This window comes from Ictalurus furcatus, chromosome 18, assembly GCF_023375685.1.
Source record: "Ictalurus furcatus strain D&B chromosome 18, Billie_1.0, whole genome shotgun sequence".
Taxonomy (NCBI): Eukaryota; Metazoa; Chordata; class Actinopteri; order Siluriformes; family Ictaluridae; genus Ictalurus; species Ictalurus furcatus.
Window position 1 is genome coordinate 23666594 of NC_071272.1, and position 22036 is coordinate 23688629.

The 22036-nt window shown below is 38.3% G+C and overlaps 1 protein-coding gene across 2 annotated transcripts; it reads left to right on the forward strand.

The window, feature by feature from the left end:
* Positions 1-19533, forward strand: slco2b1 (solute carrier organic anion transporter family, member 2B1). Of its 2 annotated transcripts, none has more exons than XM_053648759.1 (15): positions 1-156; positions 3120-3177; positions 3848-3985; positions 4992-5154; positions 5266-5493; positions 5579-5677; positions 7266-7396; positions 9372-9468; positions 10190-10354; positions 10944-11142; positions 11633-11768; positions 14721-14890; positions 16404-16468; positions 17218-17338; positions 17443-19533. In XM_053648759.1, the coding sequence occupies exons 2-15, from the start codon at positions 3154-3156 to the stop codon at positions 17612-17614; spliced, it is 1908 nt and encodes a 635-aa protein (XP_053504734.1). In that variant the 5' UTR covers positions 1-156; positions 3120-3153; the 3' UTR covers positions 17615-19533. The 2 variants fall into 2 exon arrangements, with proteins under 2 accessions (XP_053504734.1, XP_053504735.1); XM_053648760.1 differs by having other exon boundaries at positions 4-156; positions 5269-5493.
* Positions 19534-22036: the final 2503 nt, after the last annotated feature.

A 22036-nucleotide genomic window follows, 5' to 3' on the forward strand; every position in this document is an offset into this window, starting at 1 on the left:
GTTTAAACATATCCTCACATCAATCAGGTCTGCAGATTGTGCAATAAGCCTTCTGAATGGGCGGGACATTCTAGGAGCTTAGATCATGGGTAACTGGTGGGAAAACTTCCTTAAAGTGAAAGCAGGATTGACCACATTCGACTCAGCAACTTTACAGTAAGTCATTGTTTGAACTATATTCTTATTTGTTTTTAGCCTGCATAGTTGTACTGAATACTGACTTTATTCCTTAATTACCTTGAGGATAGAGTGGCAAATCTAGATTTCAAAGAAAGACTATTTTTAAAAACTAAATAATAATCCTATTATTATTATTATTATTATTATTATTCTGATTTATAATACCTCTTGGAATTTGACATGCCTCTCCACAGGACAAATTCTTTAAACAAAGAACCATATGATTGTACATAATGGATCCCAGTACACACTGTGTGTGGGATGGGAGCTGTATGTTGTAGGATGATGTACCTAGTTTCCTGCAAGAGTACAGTTTGGTTAAATTTAAACTTTTCAATACTTGGAGAAATGTTTTACAGGATTTAAAAAAAAAAAAAAAAAAAAATCATATCCTGTAAATTTGTTTTGAATCCAGTGAAATACAGTCCTACTGTAGCACCATATGGTTCAAGGTCAATCAGAAGAGATTTTATCTGCATTTTATTTTTTTTTTCATCGATCACGTGCTTTGCAGAGTTGTTTTGACTCAACACACTTGCAGGAGAGCACCAAGTTACTCTACGTCATAATGCAGGATGTACATAATGCAATTTAAAGGCTTTCTCTGCCCTTGGGTCTCCCAGAAATGAATCGATGAAACATAGCAAGGGGGTCCGTATGATTTTATTTATTTGTCCCCCCCCAATATGGTTTGCAATGGTGTAAAACCCCTCCCTTAATAATGTTTATTTATTGAAGTTTTCTACATATTAGCCTGTTTGACTGTCCATTGAAATAGAATGTGTCTAATCCAAATGAATCAGTATTCATAAACATGTACCTATAAATAATGACAAATTTGGACCTAATGTGAGTTAGTTATGTTTTTGGTGGATTTAAAAAAAGCTGTTCGGCTGCAATAAATGGAAAAGATATAATTGTACACATTTAAATAATGAGAATAATATCTAAACAGTTTGACTGATGTGCATAAAGTAAATCTATACTGATTGACTCAGTGGATTACTCAGACTCGATTATGAACTGATGATTTTCAGTTTAAAGCAACTATGACGGAAAACATCATTCAATCTGTATACGTTTGCCGGTCATGTGCACGACTAAAGCTACGTAGTTTGCTATTGAATGATTCAGAATTAAAATATCATGTAAACAATTTCCGTTGGCTAGATTTTGACTCATTGCCTAGCCAATTATCTTCGCTACTGGAATCAGTGCTAGTCTTTGCATTAGCAAAGACAATAGCCTAACTTGGGTAAATATAGCCAGTTCGTGTAGGGTGAAGCTTATCTCCGCATGCTTGTTCAAACTAGATGGACTTCATGCCTTCAAGGGTGTAAAGATGCCTCAGAATTCTTCTACTGAAGTATAAACTCAAAGTAAAGGTCATGCAGTCATCTGCTTGATGAGAGAACAAGACCCAGGTTTTTTCTTGGAAATGTAATTATGTAAAAGTATTCAATTGAGTAAAACTGAAAGTATAAATATGGCAATACTAATGAAGTACACTTCATTGGGCATTTTCTGAACTGAAAGCATGTTACTGGACGCATGAACGGAAATGACTTCATTCCAAGCTGATGCGTCACAACAGCTTCTTTACTGTACTGCTTTATTTAGGGACAAGCATGTTTAGAAGGCAATTTTTGGTGAATTTGTAGGTATTAATCTATTCACTTACTGACTAGTAACATGTATGCATCTTGTGGAATTCCGGACTAGCAGGAATCGAGGTCAAACGTTATTGGATGATTAGCGTTATGTAATGTATTGTTGCATCTGTTCACCTGCCCAAGCTTGCGTAGTCCTACTTTAGTCATTAGTGACGTCTGTGAATCGAAGGTGAAGCCGCTTGAGTAATAATGGCACAATAGCGTGCGGCTAGCCTAGAGCTAAAATCCTTTTATATGAAACCACTGGATGAATCAACGTTAGTAAATCAAAGCCAAAACAATTACCATAGCACTAAATACGTGAAACATGACCTCAGGAGACCTGCTCAGACGGTGCTTCTTACACATGTTCAGTTTAATACAGAAGATTTTATAATGTAAAATCAATCATCAAACGATACAGTGGCAACAACAGAACATCTGAGGACTTTGGTGAGCGCAGAAAGACTTTAAGATGATAAAAATCAAAGGTAGGGCACGTTCGCCTCACACCTCCAGGGTCGGGGGTTCGATTCCCACCGTGACCCTGTGTGGGCGGAGTTTGCATGTTCTCCCCGTGCTGCGGGGGTTTCCTCTGGGTACTCCGGTTTCCTCCCCCAGTCCAAACACATGCATGGTAGGCTGATTGGCGTGTCCAAAGTGTCCGTAGTGTATGAATGGGTGTGTGAGTGTGTATGTGATTGTGCCCTGCGATGGATTGGCACCCTGTCCAGGGTGTACCCCGCCTTGTGCCCCGTGTTCCCTGGGATAGGCTCCAGGTTCCCTGTGACCCTGAAAAGGATAAGCGGTATAGAAGATGGATGGATGGAAAAAACCAAAGGTTTAGATCTTGAATCTAGTCAAATGTATCTACTATGTCTTATTATAAGATTACAATAAACCAAATACAAGAGTATTAAGGCTATTCCTAGACACATTGACTATTTTTAAGCTTAAAATTAGCAACATAATCTGCTAATAGAACAAGAAAATGTAAAACGTAAAAATAGTACAAATGTGTCTAGAAATAGGTTTAATAATCTTATTTGATTTCTTATTTCTCATTCTTATTTGATTATAAGACATGGTAGGTACTTTTGGCTAGACTGAAGATATTTTAACCTGTGAAGATGCCATTTTTTGCACTGCTGAATCTTCAGCTAGTTGTGTAATTTCTTCTCCTACACACATTTGTGGTTGTTGTTAAAACGTCGTCGCATTGTACGTAAAATGTCAATTGGGAAAATATACAAAACAAGAGGGTTAATGTTCATTTTCTGTTCTTAGGCTGCATTCGACTGTGCCTTGGTAAAGAGAAGTGATGGGTCTTTTCAACAATATCAAGGTAAGATTTGTAATCGTCGATTTTATGTCATTTTGTTTTAATAAATTGTTACTTGATCACACAATCAAGTACTGGAATTTGGACTATTTTCCTCATAGGTTCAGGTCCTTAACCACCGAGGTGTCATGACCTCAGCTTTCCTCTTATTGTGTCTAATTTTCAAGAAAGATTAAGGCAAACATGTACATTTAGCTAGTATAAACTGAGCAAATTTAAATATGTTTAAATAAACGTAAAATGGATTATTAACTGTATGTGGCTTGTGTAGTTGTTGGTTGTAAACACTGCTTTAAATACACTTTATACAGCGTATAGATTTCTAGTACAGGCTCCGTAACACATGGTATAACTATTTTACAAAATCCATTGTTTAGTTTGGAGTTCTGCAGCTCTGTAAATGAGTCCTTGGGGGGGTTTTGCTCTTTCCTGAGTTTTACTGCACATCCTCGTATTGTTCTGTGCCGAAAACCCTAACACCCCCCCGAACCCCTCCCCCCTCCCCCACCCATAAAAGGGTGAATCGGCTAAACTGTGACTTTCCAAAATGGGTCAGTCACAACATTACTAAGATGGTTATTATTTAACTTGTATAACTCAGTATTTAATGGTTTGAAGCACAGGGGGTTTACACAAATGTTTTAAACTTTTTTTTTTTTTTTTTTTGTCCCAGTTCTTTGTGCTGTGCCATGGAATGCTGCAACTTGCACAGCTCCTGGTTTCTGGCTATCTGAAGGGCTCCATATCCACAATAGAGAGAAGATATGGCCTGTCCAGTCAGAAGTCTGGACTACTGGCCTCTTTTAATGAGGTAGGTATGTCATGCATATGAAGGATCTCTTATTAAAATGGCACACAATTGATTTCTGGATCATTAGACAAGCAGAGGTTTTTTTGTTTTTTTGTGTAAGCTTCACATGTTCTCTGTGTCCTTGTGAGTTTCCTCCGGGTTCTCTGGGTGTCCTCCCAACATTCAATTGTAAATGTGTCCATCAATGGCCTGACGTCACGTTCAGCCTGTATTCACACCTCCCGCCCGGTTTCCCCAGGCTAGACCAGGTTAAAGAACGATGGGCATGCCCCTGCAAGTGAAAATCAGCTTCTCATCGCTGTTCATTGTCTTTTGACCCTAAATTGCCTTTAGTTGTGTAATGAGGGCGTGAATGAGCGTATTTGGTGGCCTCTGATGGATTGGTGTCCCAATCAATGTGTGTGTGTTCCTAACTCGTGCCCAGTGTTCCCAGGATAAGCTCCGGATCTAGCACAACCCTGGGTGTTAAAAAGAAAAATGTAGTCCAGACTGGTTTCTTTGAATGAATTCTATATATCTTTCATCCCAAAGCTGCATTTCTCCTGAACCATCCGAGTGTTAATTTCCTACTCCTACATGTTTCCTTTGAAATGATGTTTACAAGTCATTGGATTCCTTCAGGATTGCCCAACAGGCTTTACCAGAGCAGAAGTGACAGGTGTTTATGAGCAAGGCTTGCCAGAATCATTCATCTTAGAATATAGTTCATCTTCAAGATACACAAGCCAGATATGACTAATTCTTTGTGCGTCATGTGAAATATTGGGTTTTGACAGGGAAATTAGCTGTGCTTTGAGCATGGGGAAAGTCATGCAAACGATGATATTGTCCTTCTAGGGCTCTTACTGTAATATCACCTGAGCAATTTCAGTCAATCCGTCTAATAGTATATCAGAGACTGTCGTCCAAATGCATCGTGTATTATGTACCCAGAAACATCCATACTATAGTTTTTCACTTTGACCATACACTGAAGAGTCATACATCCATGTTTTTTTCCCTGCAGGTGGGAAACACGGTTCTTATCGTGTTTGTGAGCTATTTTGGAAGCCGCCTACACAGACCCAGGTGTATTGGGATTGGAGCGGTAATTGCAAGTATGGCAGCATTTCTTATTGCTTTGCCACACTTTATCAGTGGAAAATATCAGTACACGGATGACATAAAGAGTAAGTACACATGATTTGAATAATACCTTCACGTGTCTATTTCCCTCATTAAAACTGTCACTGTCATAATAAGTGTAAGAATTCCTGTAAGCAATGTCTTTGATTGACTAGCAGCTTCCATGGAGCATGTTTCTGGTCTTTGCCAAGAAGTGAGCAATCACCGGGCAGCATCCTCCAACCAGACGTGTTCGGAAGTCAAGAGTCATGCCAACAATGCAGTGTTTCCCATATTACTCCTGGGCCAGTTGCTTCTAGGCGTTGGTGGAGTTCCTATCCAACCCTTTGGGATTTCCTACATAGATGACTATGCAAATAAGAAGAATTCGCCGTTCTATCTCGGTAAGCGCGATCAAGCATCCCTGCACTAGTCTCTGTATTGGTACGATGTTATCAGATCTAGAACACTGCTCTCCATTTCCTACAGGAATATTGTTTGCCTTAACTGTGATTGGACCAGCATTGGGTTACTTGCTGGGGTCGATCCTGCTCCGGTTCTATGTTGACTTCAACACGATGTCTCCTGGTGAGGGACACACACACATACACACACACACACACACACACACACACACACACACACTGATCAAACAGTTCCACATTCGTGTTATCTCTAAAGGGATTTTGTAATACCATAAATATGGGCAAGACACAGTGAACAAAGGGCATGCTACCATGAAGGAAGTAGTTCAGTGCTTGTTTGTTGAAGCGTTAAGCATTATAAGAGAATGCTGAGCAACATACAAGTTTCTACACACGAATACTGTACAGAGGCAGACAGTTTATTGACCCGTGTGTACACTGTGTATAGTACTGTGACAATGTTTTAGGCACATGCAAAGAAATGCTGTAGAACAAAGATGCCTTCAAAAATAATGAAATGTTTCTACTTTTTCAAAAAATTCCATAAAGAGCAGTAAACAGTAGTAGATAAAAGTCAATATTTGCTGTGACAAAAAAATTTAAAATAGTAGTCTCCGGTATATTTAGCACAGTTTTATAAGAAAATGAGCTGTAAGTTGTACTGAGAATATTGCAGAACCAGCTATGGTTCTTCTGGAGATTTTGACTCGCTTCTTGTTTTTGCAGCAAAACTCAGCAGCCTTCGTTGTTTGTTTTTTGGTTTTTCCTTTGGTCTGAAAAGTTGTCTCTTGTGTAATGCGCTGCTTTCTTTAATGACGTGCAAACAGTTTTCTGTAACATTTCATTTTTGTGCTGGAAAATTAACGTTATCGTATTGACTTGATAATGTAGGAGTCATAAAATAAAAAAAATCTAGGCCTACAACAAAAAAAAAAATAGGGTGCCTAAAACTTTTGCACACTACTGTTTGTCTGTGTATATAAACAACGCCTCATGCATTAGATAAGGTTACTATCTGCATTGCATTCATAATTTCAGTCATGTACTATCAAATATAATCTCACCACGTCGACCTTGTGCATTGGAATTAAAGTTCACGGGTGTAAAAATACTCGAGTAATTGTACTTAGTTACTATACTTTAAGTATTATTTTGGCATATTTGTACGTTACTTGAGAAATATTGAAACTGAATATTTGTATTCTTACGTAATTTAAAAAAAAAACCTAAAAAACTTCGCTTGCTAGTCTTTACTAATGCCAAGTTAGACTAGTAGCGAGTCCAGTAGCTAACATAGTTGCCTAGGCAACAAGTCAAATTCTAGCTAATGATAAATATTGGCAAAATTGTCACTTTGCTTCTGATTGAATAAATTATCGAACTACGTAGCGTTACTCACGCATATGACCAGCTAACTTCGAGATAATTGTTTTCAGGCAAAAGGCAGAATTGCTTTAAAATGCAGATCTTTGAACAGTTTTAAATCAATAATAAAAAAGTTGCTGATCACGTTGGAAAACGTGACATTAGCTTCATTCATTTCATCAGTTAAAAACGTTTATTTTTGAATACTCTTAAATACTTGAGTGCTGTTAAAAGTAGCAACTGTTTTACTTTTGCTCGAGTACATTTTAGGCTGCATACTTATTATACATTTTTAATTATCTTCTCATCAACCGTACATTGTTCTTGCATTGTTGGTGCATATCATGATACAGTAAATATGCTAAAGATGACTTGTCTGTGTTTAGAGGAAATTGTTCTGAAAAAAACGGATCCTCGTTGGGTTGGAGCTTGGTGGTTGGGTTTCCTTCTAGCTGGTACCTTGCTCTTCCTTACCTCCCTGCCATACCTATTTTTCCCCAGAAGCATGATCACAGAGGTACGTCTGCAATGTCACTCACATGCGCTTTTCAATGAGTTCTTCACTGTTGCATGCAGTATGTGTAGTATGGCCATTTTGAGAAGATTAAACTACAAAAAGTGTTCTGCAAGACTTTTAAAAGTGGAATATGACGGCGTTGTAATGGAGCCCAGGCTTGTTATGAAGACGCTAGAGATCTAATGTCCCATAAGTCTTTGTTTTGTCTTGCAAATTGCATTTTTGTCACACTGCCGTTTCTCTTGCTTGTTTTTGGCAGTCAGTCAAACGTTATATAAGCCTTACTGGTCCAAATGCACTCATCTCAGTAGTGAAAGTGTAAAATGAAATGTGAGAAATAGGCGGCTATACAAACATTAGGTTTGCCAACTCGTTCATGATTGAATGTCATGCTAAATTCTCACGGAATGAAAAGGACATAGGCTTCAAAACTCTCTTTGTTTGTAACTGCACCACAAGTTGAAATTGAATAATCGACATCTATGATCTGAAAAGGAGTTGAAATATTCTTGAGCATTCTGTCATCACCTTCTTGTCTGTCTCGTTCATTTCACGGGAGGTTGGTGTGAGATTCAGTCACGAGTTCTGTTGCGCAAGAGCTGACCAACCGAATCCCAATTCTACGTGCAACGGTGCATTTAAACGTTAAAGGTGTGGCTCAATGGCCCAATCATTGTTACTGACCATGCCCAGTGGGATTTCGGTTCACTAGCACAGAATCTCAACTACTCTAGATAATGGGTACACAAGGGTACATATGAGTACACAAGGAAGTTATCGGATAGCAACAGGAATGAAAGGAATAATAATAATAAAAAAAAACTAAGCAGGTGTTAACCAGGAAATGTTAAGACCTCATGCCCAACTCCTGTACATACATTACTAACGGCCTCTTTTAAGTGAAGATTTTGTGTTGCAGGTGTTGTATTTAGACAGAGATAAGCCAACGTTCCATGGATTTGCTCACCTTGCCAGATGCTGCGCAATTGTGTGGCCCCATTTAGGTCCATAAAGTTATTCAAATTAAAATTTTATTGCTCATACACACACCACCATGGACATGCGGTGAAATGCTTTTTTTCCGACAATCCGTGACATGAAAATAGAATTTGCATAAACCAGAATTTACTTCTAAAAAGGTAGGGAATGAAAAATGTAAAAATATATAAATATGATACAAGGGTGACAAAGATCGGTGGCAGAAACAACACGACTGTGTTATGAATAAGGTGCAGATATGTGCAGTTGTTTGTGCAATATACAGTATGCTGTGCAACCTCAGGCTGAGGTAGTGGGTTCTGTGCAAACAAGTCTAAGCTCTAGACCTCTGCATTGCCCTGGTTGAGGGCCCTAGTTGCCTGTAGGAAGAAGCTCCTCCTCATTCTCTCTGGGTTTGCCTTCAGGCAGCAGAAACACTTCCTGTGAGAAGAGAGTCCATTGTTTAGATAAATAAGGTCTTTCACTATCTTCCTGTCTTTGGCCCAGGACAGCTTGTTGTAGGTAGACTGCATGGTGCACTCGGCTGATCGTACCACCCTCTGATGATCCACCTACCCTGCTTGGTGCTGATCCCAAACCAAGCTATGATGCTTCCATCAGGATGCTCTTGACGGTACAAGTGCAAAAGTTCCTTAGCACCTTAGAGGGCAGTTTAAAGACCCTTGAGCGTCTAAGGTGGTAAAGACGCTGACGGGCCTTGTTATTGCACCCAGTAGTCAAAAATTTTGCTGTGTTACCTGAAACAATTCAACAAAGGTACATCAAAAATCAAAAAATTCACTTGAATGGCCCCTCGACTTAATTTTATTTGAGGCGATGTCATTATTAACGGAATCCTGCACCAGCGAAACGTATGGTCCCGAGCAACTGCTGGTCAGGAGCCAGGACCACATATGCATAATTCATTATGAAAGGGATATTTAAGAAAACAACAACAGTATATGTGTGTGTATGATTAATTTGCTTGTGTTTTCAGGAAGCCGTAGAGGCCACTGGAGCAGACCTGCTCAAAGAGAAGGAGGAAGCTGTATCAGACACTACACGTGGACTTTCACTTCTCCAGTTCCTCAAAAGTGAGTTTGAATATTAGGTTAAGAAGGCTACGCTGGTTCTCAGCGGGATTTTTTAAAAAAAAGTACCTTTTTTTTTTTTTTTTTTTTTTTTTAGGTTAAAATGTCAACATCTAGCACACCAACTGATTACAGATGGCAACGCACACAAATTAGGATACGAATCTTTACTTCGCTTACAGTGCAGTATTTATGAAGAGTGAAAAACTGTTTTTTTTTTTTTTTTTTTTTTTATTCCACAGTCATCAGTAAAAGTGATCTCAATATTAATATACATCATACTAATAATTTCTCAGTTTAGAAGTACAAAAACCAATATAAAAAGTAACTGTCGTTCAGTGATCCAATCAGTAGGAATGAATTATAAATGATCTTTTATAAAGTTTTCAAACGACCAACACCGTATTTCTCACTCCTTTTAAGCGTAATGGTTCTTAGCGAGTATTAGAATTACTTCCAGGATCACAGACTCGTATTGCTTTTTGTGCAGAGTTTCATAAACTCGATAAATATCTTTATTGTTCATTTCTGACATTCTGTAAATGTTATAGTGTCAAATTACCCTGGGATTAATTTCAACAATGACATTTTCGAGAGTATTCGCAGTTCTCTCGTTTCCATCTTGCATGGTGACACTAACATTGTTGAGTTGGTGTCGAATTCGATGGCAGAACAATGGTAATGAAAACTGAAATGGGAATATTTTCTTGTTTTTCTCTTACAGAATTCCCACACATCATGCTGAGAACCCTGAGGAACCCCATTTACCTTTTGGTGGTGCTGGCCCAGGTGAATCTAGCAGCGATGGTTGCTGGACTGGCCACATTCATGCCTAAATATATTGAGAGACAGTTCTCTCAAACAGCTTCCTTCTCTAACATAATGATTGGTAAGATTTATACATGTATATAATAAAAAATAAAAAAAAATAAAAAGTCTTATTGGTATTAGATGATGTTCTAACCTGACTTAATCATAAGCACAATATAACATGTTACAATGCACTTCACATTTTTATTCTTTCACTTTGCATTTTAGTCTTTAGGTTATAGGTATGTAATGTAATATTTTAATATTTTATGGAATTCCTGAGTGTATTGAAGATTGGTCTGAACTAGAAGAAGAAATAATAGTAAGCATACTTGGAGTAGCTTGCAGAATTCTACCCAATAGCTCATTAAAACAGAAATACGATGGTGATTATTTGAGGCGACTACACTGGAATATGGAAACATTTCTCTGGAACACAGCTGTTTCCCCACAACCCAGCTCATAAAGTCCATCCAAGTTCCTTATGTTTAATCCAGCCAAATGTTTAATCATTTACAAACTCTCATACAAAGTTGTGTTTTTTTTGTTTTTTGTTTTTTTTTTTTCCTTGGAGGAAATCTGAGCTGTTCAAAGGGCTGTTTGTTTGACTAAATTAGAACGTACAGATTTCTTGTTATTAGGTTAGTAATGCATCTGCGTTCCTTCAGGTGGTTTGAGCATCCCGTGCGCCATGTTGGGCATCATGGCAGGAGGCATGATCCTGCGCAGATTCAATCTGTCCGTTAAGGCCTCGGCGATCTTGTGCAGCGGTGCCGTGCTGTTGGCGATCACCTTCGCCTTGCCGCTCCTCTTCCTCGGTTGTCCAACGCAGAGTATTGCTGGGATAAACCCTACCAATAGCGAAAGGTAATATTTTATGTTCAGTTTGTCTTATTTTAAGGAGAAGTAATGTTGCAAGCTTAAACCATGTGATCAATCTTTAGATATATACTTTCAAAGCTACTTATGAGCTCCATTTGTTTAATGTAAATATGCTACCAGAAAGGCTATTTGACTTTTGGAGAAAGTGAAAGAAAATTCCTTCATGCATTTGATTAGCTCTTGCAGTGAAAAGGTCTCAGAGTTGTTTGTTCTGACCTCGTTTCTTCTGTGACCAATCTTAACAAATCTAAGGCTCTCTGCATTCCCCACAGAATGATGTCCTCTATTAAACTATGTGAAAAGCCACATCTTCAGAACAGCAGAGTTGCACAATTCGTCAAAGATGCTCAAGTTCATTTTACTTATAAAAGACGTTTTCTTTTATTTTCAGTTTTCAGTTGTTAACACACACACACACACACACACACACACACACACTATCCTCAAACTATTACTACGTACTGTTTTTGTGCAGCTTCAGCAGGTACCTGAATTGCAGTTCGACGTGTTCCTGCTCTGATGAGGCTTTCAACCCTGTGTGTGGTTCTGATGATGTGGAGTTTCGCTCTCCTTGTCACGCTGGCTGCAAAACCGCAACCAATAACTCGCTGGTAAGTTGTTAAGTTCTGGTCGGCTTCTTTGATGATGTATCCCACAGGCCTTCATTCGCAAGATAGATTAGTTACTTTGTAGCAAGCCTGGGATCAGATTCATGAAAGACGTTAAAGTTCTTAAGATAAATTCTAACAAGTTCTCAAATATTTTCTTAAGAACTTCATGATGTTTTTTTTCTTCTTAAGAACAAAGTGACAGTAGTGTAATAGCTACAACAAATTCAATACTGCTACATTTTAAATGCATCACTTTTATTATCCTTTTTTGTAAGTAGTAAGGACCTCTCGATCATTTATTCAAATGTAAAGCATGTGAGATGTGTTCGTTTAAGAACATTAATCAACCATCATAGGAGAATTTACTCGCTGGGAAGTGGAACAAATGAGCAAAGTATGCTAGTTTATAAAAGTAAAATATTTATAGTAGCTATTCAGGATTTATTTATATGTTATAAGTTTTAGAATTTTGTAATGGTTAATATTTCAAACTACCCAATAAATTAATTAAAACTCTTATCCTTTGCGGGGGTTTCTCCGGCAAGTTGGCAGTTATCCGAACTTTCTGAAGTCATTAATGATGATTTTTAAGAACATTCTTTTTAAGAATTTGTCTTAGGAACAATCTTAAGGGGAAAAAAAACAATAACATCCTTAAGAAGAATTTTTGGGAATACAAAATATTCTTAACTTTTTTTTTTTTTTCTTCAAGTTAGAAAATAAGAAGAAAATGGTAGTGAAGAATAATTTTATTTTTAAGAACGTTTCGTGAATCCGGCCCCCGGTCCACGTGAACTTCAAAAATCCGATATTAATCTTTCAGAAAGTCAATTTAGTGCCATGTTCAAAAAGATCATCCTGGTTCAGTGTATTTACCTCCAGTTGTGTGTACTGAAGAAATTAAAATTTGATGATATCTATTTTTGGCGATCCTCTAGAAGGGTATTTGGGTTTTTAAAAAAATATTTTTTATATGGGATAGTTGTTACCCATCACCTGTCTGCCTCTTCTTTCTTGTACTGCATCAGTTTTTCGAATCGCACCGTGACGTCACGCTCTTTGTGTTTTTCATTATTGACGCACACCATATCTAATTGCCTTCCGATTTGTATAAAGTTGAGAAATCAATGTTTTATTGCTTTGATCACAGGCGCCGCACCACTCTCCCTCCTCCAAACAGGGCTTTAAACATTTTTATTATTGTTTTTTATTGTTGCCAAAGAAAATGAATATTTTTGTTGCATACTTCCTGTAGCAGTTTGGATAAGGAGGCATCTCTGCTTTCCTGTGAGTTTCCTGTTTTTCTTTCATATCGAATTCAGAAAGCTCCCCATCTTCAACTACCAGTTAGGTAAACTTAAATGAAAACCACTCACTATGTCTTTAGTACACCAACTGCAACAGTGTAAAAGTGATATATTTATTTATTTATGTGTAAAATTGGCTTACTTCAAAACTTTGTTCAGCCATGATTATGTTCAGGTGGGTAAACCTTATGGGTGCTTCTACATACCACAATATTTACAATATTGCTTGTTCGGGTTGCCAGTTCCTCCTCCAAACTACTAATGACGCCATATATCTAATTAATGATCTCCATAGCAAAAGATTGAGGTTATTCCGACCAACCAGCCCGCTCTCTCCAATCGTATAACGGCTACCAACCGGGGAGGGTGAATGCCAACACGTGCTTCCTCTGATACACACAGTGTCACAGGGCATCGTAACACACTCGGAGGAAAGCACTATCCACCCTCTTCCGCATATATGAGCTTGCAGATGCCCGTGATTGGCTTGGGTTAGTTTGATTGACAGGGATAGTGTATGCCCCTCCCACCCTGAGAGCACAACCAAATTTGCTGTTTTTTTTTCTAAGACTATTCGGACCAGTGCCAGTGTTTTATTATTGCTTAGGATAAGCACGGAGTTCGGATAAACCTTCTGAACTGTAGCACATGTAATACATCAACCTCCTCCACATCCCAGCCAAACCTCCTGCAATCGTTTAGACATTTCTGTTTAAAATGACTTAGCGTTGTGTACACATTGTACTACCATTTAACCCTCCCTATTATGTTATGGTTCCACGTCTGAAATACTGGTCTCATCTCTCTCTCTCTCTCTCTCTCTCTTTTTTTTTTTTCTTTTCTTTTTTTTCCCTCTTTGAAATTCTTTGACTTTTCCTCATTTAGGGTCATAATGGATGTAACTCCCCCCTCCCCCCCACCCCAAAATAATACGAAGGTTAACCACTTAATCACCTAAACACTGTGAGTCTCTGTTATTCAAAGTGTACGGTCACTTTTATGTCTAATTCAATAATTATTTGAACCACACTGCAGCCTTGCACTGTACGCCGTGTTTGGGGTTTTACACCATAACGTTGGTCATGTAATTTGTATGTAAAGTGTAGAACTAGATGTTCGGGAGTGGAACCCGATGTGGATTTCTCCTATTGTAGTGTGTCCACATCAAGGTTTTGACGTGTGTATTCTGAGGTGCTTTTTTAAATTTTTATTAAACTCGGATAAGATTGTTTATCTGAGTTACCACAGACTTCCTGCCAGTCCTATCAGTCTGACCATTTTCCTCCCTCATTGACGAGGAATTTCCACCCACAGAACCAAGGCTCATTCTGATGAATTTTGTTTTTCGGACCTTTCTGCGTAAATACTAGAGACTATGTGTGGAAATACTCCCCAACAACCACCGTGCCCCAACATGATCTTTGCATGAAAGACCAGGGCAATTGAGTTTCTTGAGCCGAGCTGCCAAAGATATGTTGTTATTTTTTTGTCACACAGCCGTGATTTGTTGTCAAGCTGATTCAAGAAAAGACATGTTTATTCTCCATACCACTGCTCTAACCTGTTCATTCCGACACATTTGTCTCCATGTGCTCAGAAATCCTCACATCAACTGTTTTTTTTTTTCTTCTCTCTTCTACCACAGAACTACACAGACTGCGTGTGTGTGGGTCCAGCTGGTTCTCGCGGTTATGCCGTACCAGGAACATGTGGGAACAACTGCGCTCACCTCCTCGTCCCGTTCATGATTTTCTCCTCGCTCACATGCTTCTTAGCGTCCCTCTCTCAGACCCCATCGTTTATGATGATTCTCAGGTACTTGTTCCTGACCGTGTTTTTCGTACATTATGTTTTATTAGCAGAATCGCACCGCGTAAAAACCAAGTCATTTAAAATAAAGAGGAAGAGCAATCTGATAAGACCGGTTAAGATAATGAAATGATCAGGAGTATGCTTGGTGGGAATAAATGAAAACAAATGTAACTATTTGAATAGAGGTGACACACCCCGAGTTGATTCCAATAAGTCCACAAAATTATAGAGTACTTTGATTTTTTTATTATTTTTTTTATCGTATAATTATATACTGAGAAACAAGTAATGCAGAGTACTAGATGCCTATAATGCCCCGTGTTGGCTTATGACCCAGAGGAAAAACACCTTCATGTCAGTTCCTGCCTCAGGTGACGCTGTCTTGCATTACTGATCTCTTCAGCTTCCACTAATTTTGCCGTAGGTTTTTGTCAAACCTTTGGAGCCAGTAGCTCAAGCCTTTTTTTTTTTTTTTTTTGTTTAATAAACAACCACCAGATTTCCTCTGGAAAGAAAATAGGATTTTTGTTTGTACTATAAATGACTCATCCAGGTTCTAGTTGTTGCTGTTACTCATCTATTCACGGTGTACGTTCAGAAAGTACTCTCTTGTGTACTGATTAAAGGGGGGGAAAAAAGCAACAACCTTTCCGCTTCACTAGAGCAAGGACTATTTGTCATTAATCTGTCTGTGTGAACTCGGCATGCCCGTACAGGTCTGGGGTAAAGATTAGCCAAGAACTCACACACACTCGTTACAAAGACAAATCAAATGAAATGTCTGCCATCAGCAGTAAAATGTGGATATCTTTTAAACCTCAGTAAACATAACCGAGGAAGAGTCCTTTCATATTAAGTATCTGTAAATAATAGTGTATATTCTACTCGTGAGAAGAAAACGAAGAAGACTGACAGGGGATTAAAACAACCAATCCCTTACAGAAAAATAATAATCATGTGAAATTTACACTTCATGTTATGAACATTTTTGACATGCAGGTTCACATTATTTACACGATTGATTTGGGTTCACATGCAATTTTATTATTATTATTATTATTATTATTATTTATTTCCCCCCCCCATGATTCATTATTTTCCATGGGACGTTTTACATTTAAAATATTTTTATACATGATTTTTACATAATTTATTATTTTCATGTCTGATCTTCACACGATTCATTTTCCACATGTGATTAAATTAAATTTATTTATTTATTTTTATACACACGATTCATTTTCCCAAGTGATGTTTACATGATTAATCTGACTTCTACACCATTCATTTTTTTTCCCCCCATGTGGTTTTTATACATGATAAATTATTTTTTTTCCATTTGACTTTTACATGATTCATTATTTTCACGTGATTTTTTTGCACACACTGATTGATTTGTTTTTGGACATGATTCATAAGAATTAGGACGTAAAACATGTTCGATGATCTTTTCCTACATGACCCTTACACAGTTGTGTTCTAACAAGAGATTTCATGTTATCTCACTTTCACATAGGACTGTGACGCCAGAAGACAAATCCTTTGCCCTGGGAATCCAGTTCATGCTCCTCAGAGTGCTTGGTTAGTGCCAAAACGTCTTTTAATGGAACACACTATAGCAGATAAGATATTACCCACAGCTAAAGCATATTTAAAAAAAACAAACAAACAAAAAAAAAATGCACCAAGATCCCCATCTTGATTTGTTCTAACAGCAAGTCATGCAAGTTTGACAGTGATTAGAAAACCAGTTTAACCTGGTTTCAACATGTTTCAACAAACACATGAATACCATGGTGACTCGGTATGCCTTTAAAAAAAACCAAAAAAAAATTTCGATTTAAAACCAAGATACGGTGCATTTTTCACATTTTCACTGTGTTCAGAATGTTGTACTCTTTCTTACTCACCTTCGACATGTTGTTACCTAATTTCTCACTTGGAGATTTTCTTATATAACAAATAAAAGAGCATTTCTAGACATGTCGACTCATTTCAGCTTAAAACTTGTCTTATTCTACTGTCTGATCGTTTAGGTTCTTCCCAGAAATAAAACTCGGCTGTATAGCAATATTATCTTCCAATCGAATAAGACAAACTCGAACGTGAATTTCAAACATAATTCAAGCTTGGCAAACTTTTTTTTATTTATTTATTTTTTTAAAATATTTTGTTTCAAAGCATTCTAATGAAGAGAAATGTTAATTCGCACACAAAATAAATGATTGCAGGTAAAATAGGCAAATTGAACTAAGTGTGAATAAACTCAATGATACTGTATGGATGTTGAGTATAGCGTGTTAATGGTGTTGAATTTGTTTCTCTGACAGCGTTTCTCCCAGCACCTGTCCTGTACGGAAGTGCCATCGATTCGACCTGTATTTTGTGGGGGAAAAAGTGCAAGAAGAACACTTCCTGTCAGTACTACAACTTGGATTATTTCAGACAACGGTAGGTCCATTTTTTTTTTCCTCTCCACGTTCCTTATGTATCTTCAAGCAGGAACGTTCAGGTGGAAAAAAAAAAACAACAAATTATTTTTCATTCAATTTCAGATTTCTTGGACTTCAGACATTTTTTGTGTTTGGAGGTCTGGTCTTCTTCTTTCTCTCCTTTTTGGTTCTGAAGAGAGCGGATTCTGCTCAGCGAAAGAGACTGGAACTGATGAACAGCAATGCCACAAATGAGAAGCAGGACATGAAAGACACAAAATCATTTCTCAAATGAGCACGCTAAGAATCTGTTGAGAAGACAAGAAACCTGCGAGAGGAAAGATGAAAAGTATTGAGGGATTGATTTTTTTTTTGTGGTATTAGGATAAAGTCTACACTTGGGGGGGAACCAGACAGAGTGACTTAAATAGCCGTCATCTGTGAATCATAATCACACGGATATTACATTCTTTTCCATCAAACACTCATCGCCGCTTTTGTGCTGATGAAGTGTCTGCACATATGAACATGCTAAATACGCTTACACACTGTGAAGCCACTGTAGCTTTTTCTTCATCTGAGCCTTTAGTGAAACTGTCTTATAATGACAGCTTGTCTGGTTGATCCGTCCTACATTAGTCTGCTATAAAGATGGACCAGGTGTGTCGTGAGTGTTGCCGTCTCGGTTGAGTTTGGTAATACCCGTTCTGAACTGCGTTGATTGGGTGGAGTATGATACTGGAGTGTTACTGATAAATACAGAGGGCATTAGAAAATCCTTTTGGAGCAATTAACTCCGATTGGATTTCATACGTATTCTATCTTCTAGGCTGGAGATGTAGCAAGCCTCACTGTGATTGGTGAAATAAGCTTTCTTTGCTTTTCTATCTTGTTTTTAAAAATAAAGAAATGTAAGTGTTCTTCTTGACATCATACAATTATCTACAATGTATGGGTTTTTTTGTTTTTTTGTTAATGGTATACAGATCACGTGTGTATGCTGAAATTATATTTGGTTTGGCATTTTTATATGGATTTGATGCAGTTGAGTCATAAACATTTGAACTGTGATAAATGTTTCTTAAATACAAAAGCAGTAAATGTAAGTTCTGATCCATTGGGGGGGGCGGGGGACGGTTAAGGACACTCATGGAAATAGGGGACACGCATACTCCTGCTCATTCATGCATTTATCCAATCAGTCAATCATGTCGTACTAGCACAATGCATACAATCATTCAGATACAGGTCAAGCGCAAAGGCGAAGGCTATAGTGGGCAGAGGTTAACCGAAACTTTAGAAAAACATCGGCTAGTTTTTTGCCCAGTCTGGTTTCGGTGAGTCTGTGTATACTGTAGAATTAAATTCATTCCCCCAGTCTTTAACTCTCCAGTTTTGCTGAGCCTCAGCTTTCTTTAATGGCTGACAGAAGCGGAACCCGACGTGGTCTTCTGCTGTTGTAGCCCATCCGCCTCAAGGTTTGATTTGTTATGCATGCTGAGATGCTTTTCTGCTCACCACAATTGTACAGAGTGGTTATCTGAGTTACTCTATCCTTTCTGTCAGCTCGAAACCAGTCTAGCCGTTCTCCCCAGACCTCTTTCATCAACAAGGCGTTCCTGCCTGTAGAGCTGCCACTTATTAAGATGATGTTTTCTTTTTTTTCTTTTTTTTTTTTTTTTTTCATAATCCTATTTCAATCCCATTGTGAAACTCTGTGTAAACTCTAGAGACCTTTTAAATGAAAAATCCCAGCAGGTCAGCAATTTTCATAAATACTCAAACTGGCACCATGCCACACTCCGTCACTGAAGGCACACTTTTCTCCATTCTGATGTTCGATGTGAACGTTAACTGACGCTCTCGAGCTGTATCTGATGATTTCATGCCTTACGCTGCTACCACATGATCGGCTGATTGGATGGCTGCATGAATTGAACGAGCCCTACACGTTAGAGGTGTTTATGTTAACGTGGCTGGTGAGTATACTCGAACACTGATCCGATATCATGGTCAACAAGAAATCATGCTGCAATGTTATAAATGTGAATTGTTTGGAGAAATGGTTAAATGTGATTTGAAAATTTTCAAACCATCAAATGTGACGCCAAAACATAATACAAATGTAATAGCTATATTGACAACGTTGTTTCCACTGGCCTTCTCGCTGGTGTATTGTATTTCTGTGTGACATTTATAAAAAGTCATATAACATCTTAAGTGTTTAATCTTGTATAATTACACACATTTACTAACCCACTTGCAGACGGACAGATAAAAACCTGTTATTATTCCAGTCTTTTTATGTTTATTTGCTTTCTTCCTCTCGTATCTTTCTCCATAACTGGGTAGTATTAGAAACAAATCAGCATCCATCCTTTACTGGGACAAAAATTATCTGGTCCAGGGAGGACATTTTAGCATTTACTGTAAGAACAAGATTCAACACCAGCCCTTTCTGGAAATGATTGCAGACCCCTGGCTTTAGAACATTTATTCAGATTAGGAACCAACAAGAAATACATGGACAAGGTATAAGGTTGTGATCTGTCGCAAGGAATTGTTGGCCCAAAAGCTCATAGAAAGTGCGATGATGTGGTATTAGGATCAATCCTAAATTTGAAAAAACGAAAACAAAAGCGATTGCTGTAAATAGCCGTCATCTTGGTTTCGTTGTAGTGAAACTATGCGTTCTAGCGAGAGCATGTCCAACATGAAGATGTTATAAAGATGAACCAGGTGTGTCATGAGTGTTTCAGTCTCACTGGGGTTTTGTACATCTGTTCTTAACTGCTTTTATCAGGGGGGAAGAAAAAAGAAGCAAACAAAATAGAGAGTGGCTGGAGTATGGGGCTGGAGTGTTATTGATGAAAATTCATAAGGCATTAGACAATTTTTTGGGAGGACTCTGCAGTTCTACAGCCTCAGATTCCTGTTCTGGGCTGACAGGAGAGAAACCCGATGTGGTCTTCAGTTGCTATAGCCCATCTGCATCAACACTTGAAGATGTTGTGGTGCTCTGAGGTGCTTTTCTGCTCAGCACGGTTGTAAAAAGGGGTTATTCGAGATACCGTAGCCTTCCTGTCAGCTCGAATTAGTCTAGTCATCTTCCTCAGATCTCTTTCATCAAAAAGACGACGTTTTTTTTTTCTTCACCTGCAGAACTGCCACTTATGAGATGTTTTTTGTTTTCCGCACCATTCGGTGTATGTTCGTCTCCTTGACGAAAGGCTGAATGAACCACCCGGAAATCCCAGGCTCCTGAAACGGAAATGGAACGACTCGTACCTGTTTGAGTGAACGCTGGTGTGTTTGTCTACCGCTGCTCTAAGGTGTTGGTTGTCGATATTTACTAGTCTTTCTGGATTACACTCTCGACATTGTGAATCTGCATCCTGGATTACATAGTTCTTCTCAGACCTCTTCTTACATGAGTACTTTGAGCATTTTTGATGCATTTCAGTCTGGTTTTAGAGAACCACATAGTACTTGATCTGCTTTGTTAAAGGTTACCAAGGACATTTTACTCACTCTTGACTCTGGTTCCTGCTGGATTTCAGTGCAGCCTTTCATACGGTAGATCATGACATCCTTTAAAAGAGACAATCATGTGGCTGGGTTTCAGGAACCTGTCTTGAAGTGGTTTGCCTCTTACCTTAAGGGTAAGCAAGAACTGACAAATCTGGTGCAGTCCATGAGGATGAGACACACTGTAGTACTTAAAGCATCTGGAGGTCACCACATAATGACTTCCTTTTGATATCCTCCACTTTGTTCAGGGACTCTTTATTCCATTTCTGTTCCTCAAATGTCTGTGAAACTTCTTCAGTTTATGTCTCAGTTGTTTGAATGTTCTTGTATATACAAATATTTACACACGTTATGAAATTTGCTGGAAATAAAAGCAGTTGCAGGTGAGAGGACACTACTTTTTTTTTTGCCGACCCACTAACAGAGAGACTGTTATCATTCCTCTCGTATCTTTCATGATAATTATGCTGCTTTCATCTCCTCCCCCTTGGCATATTACATGTTCTGAAGTAATTTCTTGAGGCTGGAGGTTTTCATGCCAACCACGCAGACTTGATGGCGCATTAGATGATCACTTGTGCTTCCTATTTAGCAGGAAGAAAAGCCTGCAGCCACACCAGCCCATTGTAGAGAAGATTTAAGAACATTTACCAAAACTACAAACAGATTAGGACATTGACTAGTCATGCTGATGTTATTCTGTGGCAAAGTAATGTTGGCCCAAGAGCTCATGGAAAGTACGGTGTTGCACAACAGCAGACTAAATGATGCAGCATTAATTGATTGACTAGGAAACGAGACACATGTTAATACTTAAGCAAAATGGATCACTGGGAGCACATTACTGCGAGTTTATTACATAAACATCTGGTAGAAACTAGTAGATTTGTTGAATTTTCTAGGTTATAGATAGGAGTTATTCTCTCCCTTTTATTTCCACATGTACACCTAATTAAAGAATTGCCCACATGTTCATTACAGGAAACTGACCGTATGCTGCAGGAAAACACTTCTCTGGTTTTTATGGGAGTTTGATTTAAAAAAAAAAAAGTACACAGTCGGATTTCAGGAATGTACGCGTCACCAAACTGAGATCGATGTTGGTGGGAGTTCGAAGGAAGAATGAAATGCCTTACTTGAAGCCCAGCATGCGTGAATTGTTTCTTGTTGTTCGGTGACCAACTTT

Excerpts from the sequence above, each read along its gene's own strand:
- slco2b1 (XM_053648759.1), top strand. The coding sequence starts at position 3,154 with ATGGGTCTTTTCAACAATATCAAG. Across the intron at positions 5,678-7,265 it reads CTTCAACACGATGTCTCCTG|AGGAAATTGTTCTGAAAAAA; the intron begins GTGAGGGACACA and ends GTCTGTGTTTAG. Across the intron at positions 11,143-11,632 it reads AACCCTACCAATAGCGAAAG|CTTCAGCAGGTACCTGAATT; the intron begins GTAATATTTTAT and ends GTTTTTGTGCAG.